This window comes from Thermobia domestica, chromosome 11, assembly GCF_964235325.1.
Source record: "Thermobia domestica chromosome 11, izTheDome1.hap1.1, whole genome shotgun sequence".
NCBI lineage: Eukaryota > Metazoa > Arthropoda > Insecta > Zygentoma > Lepismatidae > Thermobia > Thermobia domestica.
The window spans coordinates 96,232,849-96,247,486 of record NC_137464.1 but is presented as its reverse complement, the minus strand read 5'-3'; the positions used below and the strand labels follow the sequence as shown (position 1 = coordinate 96,247,486).

The 14,638-nt window shown below is 36.8% G+C and overlaps 1 protein-coding gene across 1 annotated transcript; it reads left to right on the top strand.

The window, feature by feature from the left end:
• The first annotated feature begins 5,730 nt into the window (after positions 1-5,730).
• Positions 5,731-6,105, top strand: LOC145665219 (uncharacterized). Its single transcript, XM_081732503.1, has one exon. The coding sequence runs from the start codon at positions 5,731-5,733 to the stop codon at positions 6,103-6,105; it is 375 nt and encodes a 124-aa protein (XP_081588629.1).
• Positions 6,106-14,638: the final 8,533 nt, after the last annotated feature.

The following is a 14,638-nucleotide window of genomic DNA, read 5'->3' as shown; positions in this document are numbered from 1 at the left end:
AATTGCGGCATACTAAAACTGACAGTGGCTCGCGCAGGGGGACGCATGCATATATATGCGTCCCCCTGCGCGAGCCACTGTCAGTTTTAGTATGCCGCAATTAATAAATATTTATAAAAAGTTCTTCCCCATTTTGTTCTCTCACAAATGGTATTTTGGGGATAATAGTATATTCTTAACATAAAAAGTACTGGACTGCACTTCATCAATGGTAGAGTGCGTGGGTCACTGGTTTGATCCCAGCTATTGCCAAGTGAACATCGTGATTGACAAACACCATGTACATGGAGTTTTCCTCCTACTTCTTTCATTTCAGCTTATCATCATCATCCACTTATTATCACTGTCTGTCTTAGTGTCGATGCTTAACGTTTAAAGTTAAACTAAAAAAATAATAATAGTAATAATAATAAAATTTAAATAAAAAGTATTAGCTGGTCAAACAATAGAAGTTCGTTTAAATTATAAAATTTTGAACTTATTTGTTGTAATAATTTAATTATTAGTTACCATAAGCACATTAGATTAAATTGATTATAAGTAGAAATAGAAGATGGACATGAGGTGAGTTGATATTTTTCTTGTAAACATTTTGGTAGTTCATTTGCAAAATTTATATTAAAGTTCTCAGAATTGATTCTTATAGAATAAAAGCGCATACAGGATTTTCAATATGTTATATTTTAGTTATTTCCACCACTTGCATGCTATCTGTCAAATATGAATGAAATGAGTTTCTTATTATTCCTCTTATTTCACATTTCTCTATTTTATATAAAAGTTCTCTATGAGGCACTAAATCAAACGTTTACTAAGGTCTAAAAACAATCCTATGCACTTATTTCTCTAGTTCGATTACATAATTAAATATTGGTAAATAGCGGTTTCCGTTCATTTCCCTTGAATCAATGCATGATGTTCTTTTGAAATTGTTCCAGTACTTTGTAAATATTCTAACCTGTTTGTTCATTACTAATTCTAATGCCAGGGGCGCACGCAGGGGGTGGGTCTTGGGGGTCCGGATTCCCCCCGAAATCCCGACTTTTTTTTTTTTTTTGTAAATGTAGTCGACTTTTAGGGGCGATTTTAGAAATTTTCATATAGTTTAGCCTCAAATTGAATTTGGACCCCCCGAAACGCTTTAGACTCCTTCCGAAATAAATTCCTGTGTACGTCCCTGTCTAATACTTTCGCGAATGTTGTAATGAGAGAAATCGGTCTGTAGTTACAGATATCCATTTTATTCCTTTTTTATATATATAAATTGGTTTAACTTTGGTAACTTTTAATTTATCAGGAAATACCCCTGTTTGGAAAGAAAGGTTTATTAAATAGCACAAAACTTCAGCTAGAGAGTTATTTACAACTTTGATAAGTGCAGGCTGTATTTCATCAATACCTGCTGACCGTTTATTTTTCATTTGATTGATAATTTTAATTACGTCAGTCACATTTACAGAATATATGTACATTGAATTCAGATTATTGTTTATGTTTATTTTCCCAAATTGGTTACTATTTTTATGTTTGTCATATATTCTACATCAATTTGAATAATATGAAGGTAACCAAGAAAGCTCTGTCGCTTTTTGTGGAGGTCTGTGTTCAATTGACCCTCACACCGTGAGTTGAATGCGAATGGAGATAAGGCGAAGGTCAGTTGTTGGTGTGGGTATAAACAACATATTAACTGGTTGAGGCAGTTTAGTTACAGCGTGAACTTGCGCAAGGAGAGTGAACATGGGACCTCCACACAGTGTCATTAGAGCGTGTATGCTGTACAAGTTCTAACTGCGTTCAAACGCCGCTGTTGCGAGGCGGAATATGTAGCAGATTTTTGGTGGGGGTGTCGTGACTGCGCGGTGGTCTAACAAGTTTAAGAACTGTGATGAAACACCCGAAGATGTACCACGTGCCGAAATACCAACACACCTAAAAATTCAACATTTCAGGCAGCAATTGAGGTGAACACTGGCCAGACATGTGAGAAACTGGGACTATAATATAGTTTGAGTGGAGAAACCATTCGGCAGTACCTCTATCAACTTGAGAAGTACTACAAGTTGGGTCGATGGGTCCCACATGATTTGACTCCAGATTAGAAGGCAACCCGAGCAGACACCTGTGTTTCTTTTCAGTCTCGTCTGAGAAAGGAGCCATTTCTGTACAGGTTGTTGATGAGAAGTGTGGCCCGTACGAAGATCCACCGTGCCGTCATCATTGGATGATCATCACCGGTTCCAAAACAGCCGAAAACAGCACTGCACCAGAAGAAGGTCCTCCTTTGTGTTTGGTGGACTGCTCTCGGCATCGTTCATCGGGAACTGCTACCAACTGGTCAGAGTATCAATGAGACTGTGTACTATCACAGTTGAGCCGTGTTGAAGAAGAATTTAAAACTCTGGAGCCAGCACTCTGTATCACAAAGGGGTCTTCCTGTTATAGGATAACGCTAAGCCCTACTTAGCTAGGATGACCCGGGACACCATTCTACGCCTTGAATGGGAAACACTATTGTATCCGCCATACTCCCTAGACATTGCACCGTCCGATTATCACCTGTTGCATTCCTTGAACAATCACATTAGAGGACGCCAGTTCAAATCCCTAGTAGAGGTGCAAAATGGACTTGATATCTTCTTCGCTTCACGGCCCACCAAGTTCAACCGCGATGGAATCCATGGCCTTCCAGAATGTTGCCAGAAGGTCGTCGATGTTGTTGGGGTCTATTTTTGATCTTTCAGGTACGTCTTAGGTGACATATCGATGTTCGAAAGTTGTGGGTGAAAAAGCAACTGAACTTTCTTAGTTACCTTTATATAAGAGTGATATAACATTATTGAGAACTAATTCTAGAAAACAAATAATTTGTTACCTTGAGTAGAGATTTCGTAAGTATATGATTTCCTTCTATTAAGTTTCATATTATACATTTATTGTATTATAGCAACTGTATACAATCTTAATAATAGGTAAGTGCATCTTCTGTAAATAAAATTTAACAGTTTAAAAACTGAACATTTATAAAATGTGTTAGGGATATCTTTTTTTTTCTTTTTCTCCTACCGTTACAGTAAGTATTAAGAGGGAAATTTTAAAATCTGGTTCCTGCTCTATTCCGCTCAGCACCATTGTAGTACATAAATCGATGGACTTGTAGCAAAAACAGCCTTTGTCGAACATGATTATTTCAGAAAAATGTATAGAAAGCTGCATATTTCTCCATGTTTTAGAAGGTATCAGAGACACGTATAAAGAAATAGATTTGCAGAGTTTCTCATACTGTGTACTAGAGAAACTTCTCTTTTCACTCTTCGGAGAAATTTTGTATTTTGACAAGGGCTATTTTCCGAAAAGCCCCTCAATTAATATTAAAGATGGATATTTTTAGTTAGATTATAGACAGTCTTAATCATCAGGATTATATACTTGCAGGCAGACAAGATTATGTATATATTAATCATCATCAGCTGCTAATATCTACCGTTTATGGGAAGGTAAAACTTGGGCCGCGCCGCGAATAGTTTCGTACACGACTGAACAAAGTCGCTTATGACTCAGGCACTATTAGTCCTACACTAATATAAGTATACATTTTTTGAAAGAGCATGAAATGACGAAAAACTTTTAGAGGAAACATTTTTCCGAATTCGATCTTGTAAAGAATCTGTGGCTAAAACAACTGACGTCACGCGCAACCAACACTGACAAGTAAACCTTACGTTTGGGTGAATCGAGTTGCTGACTGAGACACATATGAGAAAGTAGTACTAAATGTGGTCAGTATTTCAGTGAAGTTGTAGGTGCGAAGCTCCAGGGGTTTAGGAGATACAGCTTCCAGAACATCACATGGAAGTATAGAATAATCTTCATACAGTTAGAGGTAAAAGCTCTGTAAGACCTCTTGTAACGACAAAAGGTGAATAACAAATATATGGGTACATATTAGTACTAGGGGGAAGTCATATAGTAAGGGTATACCTGACGGCGGCCATCTTGAAATCCGCCATTTTGAATTAAGGTTAAGTTTTTAAAATAGGAATAGGGTCATGTGATACATGATTTAAGGCGCAAATTTAATCAGAAGAACAATGGTGACGTTAATTTTGATTTACGCGCAATTGGTAAAAAGTTACAGGGAAATTAAATATTGTTGCTGCATATGTATTAGTCCTTTACCCCATCTTGTAAATTTTGTATTAATGATAATAATTAAATAAAAAGCAGGTGGATAAATATTAGGTCTATGGTAAGAGTTGCATTGATGGCGGCCATGTTCAAATCCGCCATTTTGAATCAGACAAAAGTTTTAAACAAAACGCATAACAGTGACACCTTATTAATATCAAATTTTACCAGCACAAAGTTAAATGGATCGATCCTTACGACTACTGCTTTGCAGGAATTGTTAACGACAAATGTGTCAAGTGTAACTCGATTGCCTTTGTCAGGTGTGCTCACTGTGAGCAGAGCATTTGTGCAAGTCATGCACTCTTTTCTGAACTACATATTGATTATACTAATTGAGGACTTTTCTGGAAGAAAGACCCAAGTGCAATTATGACTCAATTCCACTTTGGCCATTTTTCCTTAAATTAGCAACTTGTTTATGCGATATCAAATGCTGGTTAATGATAAAGCAAAAATGGTTATACCGTTGGATTTATGGTAAAATTTGCTATTAATAAGGTGTCAATGTTATGCGTTTTGTTTAAAACTTTTGTCTGATTCAAAATGGCGGATTTGAATATGGCCGCCATCAAGGCAACTCTTACCATAGATCTAATATTTATCCACCTGCTTTTTATTTAATTATTATCATTAACACAAAATTTACAAGATGGGGTAAAGGACTAATACATATGCAGCAACAATATTTAATTTCCCTGTAACTTTTTACCAATTGCGCGTAAATCAAAATTAACGTCACCATTGTTCTTCTGATTAAATTTGCGCCTTAAATCATGTATCACATGACCCTATTCCTATTTTAAAAACTTAACCTTAATTCAAAATGGCGGATTTCAAGATGGCCGCCGTCAGGTATACCCTTACTATATGACTTCCCCCTAGTCCTAATATGTACCCATATATTTGTTATCCACCTTTTGTCGTTACAAGAGGTCTTACAGAGCTTTTACCTCCAACTGTATGAAGACTATTCTGTACTTCCATGTGATGTTCTGGAAGCTGTATCTCCTAAACCCCTGGAGCTTCGCACCTACAACTTCACTGAAATACTGACCACATTTAGTACTACTTTCTCATATGTGTCTCAGTCAGCAACTCGATTCACCCAAACGTAAAGTTTACTTGTGAGTAAAAATGAATATATATACACTACCCCCGAAAAGTTTCCGGACAAACACGAAATAAAGAAATTTTCAAAATGTAACAAAAGAATGCCTTACAGTTTGCTTACAAATGAAAGGTGAAACATTTTAGAATCCGTCGGGAGAAAAGGTTTTGGCCTATTGTGGATGAATTAAGAAAAATAAACTTAAATATCGCGCCGTTGTGATCGTGCATTACGTACGCGTGCGATACAAAACGGCCATTACATTGCAAATTGAAGGTCGAACACACAATAAATGCTTCATAGGTGTCTCTCAAGCTGCTCTGTCTACTTCTCTCTCAGATCTCACTGTTGGGAGTTGTTTATTGCACGCTAGTTGTGTGTGTGTGTGTGTGTTGAAGTAAGGTGTAAAGTGTTCCCTATTTGTCAGCATAATGCCCCGTACGAAAAGGGAATTAGGCATTGAAGCGAGAGCAAAAATAGTTACTTTACGAGAAGAAGGCTATACAATACGGGAAATAGCCGCAAAAGTGAAAATACCCCATACTACAGTGTATGATACCTTAAAACGATTTGCTGAAACAGAGAAAAATCGCTCTCGAGCAAGATCTGGAAGGCCTAGAGCTACTACTGCAAGGAGGGACAAGTACGTTATAGTGACAAGCAAACGCGACAGGTTGAAAAAAGTGCCCCAAATACAAGCTGAAGTGAACGAAACTCGCGAAAAGCCGATCAGCTATGAAACTGTCCGGACGCGGTTAGTTAATGCGGGACTAAACGGTCGTGTGGCAACTAGGAAACCGCTCTAGCGCCCTCAAAACAAAAAGAAGAGATTGTTGAGGGCAAGAAAATTTGCTTGTTAGCTTGCTTGTGGAACAAGTGCTTATTTACTGACGAATAAAAATTTGAGCTCTTCAGTCATAGACGCAGGGTTTTGTGCGTCGCTCCAAGGGCGAAAGACTGCTTCCGTCGTGTATTTTGCCAACGGTAAAGCACGGGGGTTGTTTTGTGAAGGTGTGGGGTTGCTTTGGTAACAATCAAGTGGGGGATTTAGTGCAAATACAGGGTGCAATGCAGAAAGAACAGTACCATCAGATTTTGATCAGACACGCAGTACCATCTGAGAAGAGGCTCATTGGTCGTGGGTTCATCATGCAGCAAGACAATGACCCAAAACACACATCCCGACTTTGTAGAGGGTATTTGTCAGCAAAAGAGCAACAGAGAGATCTCAAGAATATGGTGTGGCTCCCACAATCACTGGATTGTAATCCAATTGAGTTATTGTGGGATGAGCTTGATAGGGCAGTTCGAAAGATGCGTCCCTCTAGCGAGAAACACTTATTTGAGTGTCTTCGCAAAGCGTGGATAGGAATCAAGCCCGAAACTCTACAGAAACTAATACGGCGAATGCCCAAAGTCTGTAAAGCTATTATCACAGCACGTGGAGGCTACTTTGATGAATCAAAGATTTAAATTTTTGACAAAACAATGGTCCATTTCTGTTAAGTTTCTATATTTTCCTCTCAAATATATATTGTAGGTTCCAGATAAAAATAAATTCCATTGATATGTCTTTGTTTTTTCTCGAATACACGTAAAGTATACATAAACCTACTTTGTACGGAAACTTTTCGGGGGTAGTATATATATATATATATATATATATATATATATATATATATATATATATATATATATATTCAAAAATGCACTAGAATTAAATTGTAGAAGACAATTAGGCAAACAAAATGAAAAAAGTTTGGATGTTTTAGCTCCAGTGGTTACGGAGATATAGTGAATAATAGAAACGGCTAAAAGTTCGGCTTTCTCCCCCTCCCCCTCCCCTCCCGTAAGGTGTTTCTTCTGGCATCCTGCATTTTTGTGATCAGTGATGGGCATATATTCAAAAAATATCGGGTGCCAAATTATTACATGATTTGCCCCTAGAACTCAATTTTTAAGCCCTGATGCCTAGACTATAATGGTGGTCGAGATCTCTCCCGCCGACGATAAGCGTCGTTTCAAAGAAAGCATCCCTTTCTCGCTTTCTGTGAACTTAGCTACTGTGCAGTTACTTCTTGTAAATCTGTGGCAACCCAGATATCCGACATTTCCACTCAAACATATCTTGTTTCCGACTAAAACCCAGAAATTCCGACCCCAGTCACATCAACTAGCGAACCCCCTCAAACCCCAGTGTTTCTGTTAATATTCCTTCAAGTGGTCTTCCGCGAACTCCACCTCATCGCCGCTCACCTTACACGGCCGGCCTAAAACTTAATCAGTGTGTACGGCAGCTTGATGATACGGTCGTTTCCTTGAGAAGAACAAAATCTCCAGCTGTTCGTAAGCAACCTTTTGTTTCCTTGAAATCTGATATTTTGGAAAAAACGACCTGATGGATACTGAATATAAGGTAGTTGGCCCAAGGAACTTACACTGAGAACACTCCGTTCTCCGGACAGCGGTATATTGTACAAATATATGGAATACTCTTGCTTACTACAGAAATCAGTACGGAGCATGCGTTATCGGTATGCTACATAGGCACTGCCCTTAGATGTTACATCATACCGTTGCAGGATGTCTGATATCTAACAGTCTTCCCTATATTACATACATATATCACCTTCGTCAGCTATGTCACATACGTCCATTTGAGATCCTGACCGCCGATCGTTTCATACGAAAAGTACGTACAGATGGAACGCTTATACAAAAAGTATTATGAAATATGCGTTTTCAGTTATATGTTTGCTGAACGTTAAGACCAAAGACTACAGGATTTACAAATGTAACATTCAATTTTCCGTGTGCCACATACAATTTTTTCCTCAGTGTAAGTGCGGGAACTGTTCATTTTACTATATACATCGACTAATAAGGCAAAATTAAATTTTACTCCATTAGAAAAAATAAATAAATAATGCTCTGAGCACACTATATGAGCATTTTCCAGTGTTCTTTGTGCTAAATAATTCAGATTAATAAGAACTGTAATTATTCTGGGAAAAATATATTAAGGAAATCTTACTCTTTTATCAAAGTTGTGTACATTTTACATACAAATCATAGTTAAAAGTAAATTAACAAAATTAGTACTAAATTCATAGCCTAGAGTCCAAGTGTTATTATGTGGTGCAGATAGAGAAACTATCGGTACTCTAAAAGCATTATGAAAATTATTTAACATTGCAAAATTATAAATTATAACACCATTTGACTAATTCAGGCAATAATTAAATAAAATTAATAAATAAAATTAATGAAAAGAAACTAACGAAATCAGGTCGCGTTACTGGCACATACATTAGTAACCAAATTTTCATTCTCTTTAAGTTATTATTATAATGAGGGGGCGCGGTGGCTCAGTAGTAGAGCGTTCACCTCCGGTGCTTTGGGTCCCTGGTTCGATCCCAGCTCGAGCCGTGTGGACTTTGTGGTGGACAAACATCGTGTTCGTGGGTTTCCTCGGGATTCTCCCGTTACCTTCCACTTTCTTCATTCCACCATTTCATTCATTTCTCATCTTCATCGTCTCCTTTAGCCTAACCTGCATAACCGTGGAACGTAAAACTTAAAGATTTCATTTCATTTTTTATTAAAATGAAACGATTGGAGAAATTATGAGTGCGACTACTATAATTTTCTACAGCAATTTAATCAAACATGATTTAAAATTTAAAGATGTCGAAATCGTTAAACAATCATTTAAGACATCACTATAATTGGATTTCTAGCTTTGGTTGTGTAAATATCCAGGAATGTTAATAGTTCCGTGCTTATGCTTCAACGTGCTTCAATAGGATTTGAGGAAGTTGGGATAAAATAAGTTGAAGGATAAGAAACTTCGAGATAATATATTTTAAAAAGTATAATTTATGCCAGGAAAGCATGCTTTAGTTATATATGAGGAACAGCATCGTGGAATGACGGTTAACACAGAGCTCAGAGTAGAGCATAGACAAGAAAACAGGAAAAATATGGGCAAGTGTCACTATGGCTCGTCGACGTTGGAGGACTTAACGCATTGATGTACTGTGTTCGAATGGAGCGTTATGGTCTTCATACGGAAAGGCAAGCTCATATACTGTGAAATTTGGTAAGCGCAAAGCATACCCCGAAAACAGTGATGCATGAGAGGAAACAGAAGATAATCATATGAAAAGACAATGAAGACAATCGCGACAAACATACGTGTCAAAGAAATCTCGTTAGAACATTTCTGCTGCTAAACGAGTGTACTGCAATATAATATGGTATGTGACAAAGGATCCTTGTAAGACGCACGCTGGAAGTTCCATTGTATTTGCACAGTACTTTATACTACACATAGATTATGCTTTATCTTAAATCAGGCTTATTTTTTTTAAGCTACACTAGCACCACCACCACCAAATTCACAGATTTAAAATGTCTGCTTCCGAAAGCTTAGTTAATCAAGAGGTCTGTTTGTTGTAATAACTATTTAAAAGTTATCCGTTACAATTCGGGCAGTCTGTATTATTCGGAGTTTTAAAAACAGTAAATAAATTGCTTTAAACTACATGCCATTTATTTATTTATTTAATTATTTAATTTTAATTCCAGATTTTACTGAGGTATTCAGCCTACATATTTAAGGAATGTGGTTCCTTCAACTGGCGAGAGAATCTGTCTGGATCCGAGTGGGTCACGTGCACTGCCTTGGCAGCTTTGGTAAGCTCTTTATCAAGTAGAATAAAATAAGTGTGTTTCTTCTATTGTCCTTTATTTGCAGGTTAGCAGTGATCACGGCGCAAATCCCCGGGAGGATGAGGGGGACACGTTCCTTCCAATTTTGGAACTTGGTGGGACTGTTCCCCCAATAATCCGATTTGAAATGTGTTCTTTGCGGAAAAATGTGATAATCTGTGCCCGACTGCCACAAAGAAAAGTGAAATGAAATTGATGTCCCTTGCTGTACGGTACAACATACAACAGGTTCACCTCAGAAACCAGATTCATCTACCGTAATATGAGTCTCATCTCCTTTCCCCCAGAACAAGCCTCCAAACTGCCAGCTTCCCAATGTGGAAAACAACTCTGCTCCCCTGGTCCTCAAAACTGCCAGCCTGCATTGTTTTTCAACTTCATAAATATTTTGAACATCGCTTTAAAAAAATATATATGGGAACGGTTTTATCCGTCGCCCCCCCTCCCCTTCCAATTTGAAGACAGATTTGTGCTGCTGGCTGTGATGATGGCATTAGAGAAACATACCGTATTTCTTCGAATATAAGGCACACCTTTTTGTCAGCTTTTAGACATCCAAAATTCGGGTGCGCCTTAGATTCGATGGCGTCCTGGATTCGATGTATATACTGCAATATACATATTTATTCATTGCACGTAGATTACAACATAGAATCTACTGCAGTCTTTAATAGTGGTAGTTACAACTAATTTGCTTAAAATTGATTGTATTACAACAATGACAAACTGCACAAAGATGGTAATCGCTCATGAACAGTGAACATTTCGTTTTACTGATAAGAAAACGCTTATTGAAATAGGAATGTATTTGTATATTATTTCTGCGCCTTAGATTCGAAGCTTTTTGTAAATGAGTTTAAATGAGGTGAAATTTCAATGGCGCCTTATATTCTAAGAAATACAGTATTAAAGGCATTATGCTTACATGAGCAAATTGAAAACGAATACAAAATTTCAATTCACATGATTCTAAGTAATAGAATTTATTTCTAGTTTAATGTCTCTTTTCAGCATTGAGTCTATATAAGACATGTACCGAGTTTGATGAAGTTCGAATCAGTGCAAAGCGCCGTGGTAGCGTACGCACTTTTAATATGAGGGAATCAGTCGGAGACTGACTATCCGTGAAACTGTGGGGAAGTTAAATATTTCCATTGGTTCCAAATTTTACCACGCACGAAGACCTAGACGTATATTGGCGAAATTCATTGCCATATAGAACCAGAAGAAAACTCATGTCACCATTAGTAGTCGCTACCCAAGAAAACAGTCACCAATCATCCGACAATTCTGGCCAGTATCAACATACAGGATGAATCATGTGTTTACAGGTACGGAAAATCGAGCTAATGTCATCCCATTGGATGTCACCTGGATCTACAAGACCCAAAAAGGCCAGACGAGTCCGATCCCGGTGAAAGTGCTGCTTTTTTTTTTTTTCGCTGTTCGAAATCGTACATCACAAATTTCTTCCACGTGCCCAAAGTCTCAATAAGGAGGTCTACGCAGCTGTGTTATAATCGTTACGCTAGTCTGTTCGTCGTAAACGGCCGAATAAGTGGGCATGTGAATAGGGCATTAACATCATGAATATGTTTTGTGTCTCACTTAAGAGATTGTGTTCAACGTTTCTCCCAAATACATCACCCCCATCAAACATCATTGTCACGGCTCCGTGTGATGTTTTCATTTTCCTCGCACTGAAATTCGCATTTAAAAGGAAACTATTTGACAACGTTCAGAATAGTACGACAAGGGAACTCCAGCGCATTCCCCAGTTTTATCAAGTCTTTTGTTGAAAGAATATGCAGTGAATATGCAATTAGGAATCTTGGTGTCAAAACTAGATATATATTAATAAGATCATTACAGCAAATAGCGATCATTAAATCCAAAGTATTGTCCCTTTATGTATTAAAGTTCACGTCCCTTGGTACAACCATTGCCCTATATATGTACAAAATCAATTCTAGAAAAGAAGTGCATAATGAATTAAAATTATCTTGATTACATGTAGAAACAATGGATGGAGTCTTAAATCAGACCCGTAGCAGGGGAGAGGCTATAGCAGGCACTGTCTGCTCTAGATTATTTTTTGTTCCCTTTGAAATAGAACTTGTAGAGAACTTTTTAAAAATGGCTCACAAGATATGAAATTCCTGCAATTTTATTTTTCAACTTATTTTCCGTATAGTGCATTTTACTTACTTCTTGCTAGACTAGCAAATATCTTAAAGAAACCATCGTAGTCTTAGAGTTTTATACCATAATATCTGTCATTTGTATATCCCTCGTAAAAGGAGCTACAGCTCTTTGTTATAGATTTCATAAATAATAAATCATCTTGATGTCTTTATCATTGCCCCTCAGTGTTCACTTCTGCCTCCTCTAGGAAACAAGATTGACTACAGACCATCTTAAATATCTAGATATTGGCTTCTTACTTTAAGTTTTGTGCGGCAAGAAAAATAGTTCCAAATATCGAATACAGAAATTACTTTTATACACAAAAAACATGAATTACCTTCCGGTTAACTTGTTTTGATGCTGTGTATAATTATTTCATAAAATACAAATCATTCTTTGGAAAATGACTTCACTGGAAGAAGAAAGAACTGCCTAGGAATTTCAGGAGGACTGTAGGTGCAATGCCTCTGTCCCTAGCAACATCTACACATTATTTCGTCTCAGTCTAATCTGGAAATCTTTAGTAACGTTTTCATTGTATTGTTTTATTGTTTCCTTCCTTCGGAGTCTTACGTTCCAATACCTGCATCAAACTCCTTTTTGGAAAACTAAAACAAGAGGGACTCCGAAGCAAAAGAAAATCTTTCCAACTTCACATTCAACATATGTTCATAAATAACAGCCTTCTATAATCGAATTCGCTGCTCAAATTTCGTTTCAATTTGGGAAATCAATCTGCTACTGTACGCTCTAAAACAGTTTGTACTTCTGTGGAATTAGTATTGTAACTTTTGCTACACTTCTGTTACATTTTCCCAAGTGAGGCATACCTATGTCTATCTATTGTATATAGTATAAAGTAACTAGGAAATGGAGATTATCGATAGACAAGAGCGCCTGCAGGACTTTTTCCGGGGAGGGGGGAGGCAAGAGACTGACACAAGCAAAGTCGCGAATATAAACATCTTGATGCATGACATTTCAATTAATTTCAACATGTAAAACAATTAATATTGGCGCACATTACATAGCTTTATTAACTACAGTAAATATATATTAAATACTAAACTGTAAGTGTAAGGATATCTAATATATTTTTACATGTATTACGAAGAACCAAACCCCTTTTCAAAAATCCAGAGGGGACAATTCTCCCCCGCTACGGGTGCCCAGGCCAAGAGGAGGAATAAGCTTGTTTTTTCTATTTTTTCCGTGCTACGTACTAGCGAAACTACAACACTGGCTGTCGTAACTTAAAAAAACTTTTATCCGACAAACAAAGGTTTTAATCTCCTTTTAAAATTATGACACTAATATTTGTTTATAATTAATTAGTGTACTTGGATAACTTTGAATTTACTTCCGACTACTGTATTTGAATGCAAAAGATTTTCGGTGGGCGATTCGTGCTTTCTGTCTTGCTATCAGACATTTCGCACAACATTAACTTGCTAAATGTAAATTATTGCTGTTGTTCGTTTTCATTAGATACTTAGCCTGAAATTATGAATATACAAAATAATTCAATCAAATGTTAATAAATTTTAGGAACTTGAATTTGTGAAGAGTTTCTCAAATATTAGCAGCAAGCGTGTTTTCTTGTCAAGGGGTATTCTAGATAAGAAAAATATCTCTGTTGTATAGTCATCGACAGAACCACGTTTATGTTATACTTATTAGTGAGCCATGTAATCTTAAGTATAATAAACTAAAGAATAACCCCAGCTAGTAACTCAATTCCTTCCAAAATATGATGGTACCATTGATTGATAGACAATGATTGAAATATCTAATATTTTAAGATGTGTAGGTTCTTTAAAACTTTTTGTGTTTACAGGCAGATTCTCATTCGTCAGATCTACCAACTAAAGGTCTTTGTTTTGATCCAAAAATAAATGAAAATTCCTTAAGGAATCAAGACGGAAGAAGAAGTTGCATGTGTTTTTAAGGAGTATTGGATCTACACTTGATTACATTCTCAATAGTATGGAATTTAAAACAAAAGAAAACTGATACCCTTTGTGCCATAAGTACAAAACCTGCAGAGATGACTTGTGATTCAAAGGGAAGCTGTGTACACATAGTCCTTAATTACGTCCTCAAGAAATACTTCGGTTGGATTAAGGGATTAATACACAGCATAACTTAGAATACAGTGATCTTATGTACTTCCAATGTATTTTTTCTTTAATCTTGGTTCCATTTAAGACGAGGTCCAGAAATTTTGTGATATGTTAATCAGAAGAAGATTGTAATGGAGCTAAATTTTGGAGATAAGCATTCAATATAAAGATATTATTCGCAAAAACAGTTGTTCATGTAATTTCAAAGGAGTGCATTCGGTTTTAAATATACAGTAGTCAATCAAACTGTATAAAGTGATTCTATCACACATCGATATATATATATATATTTACG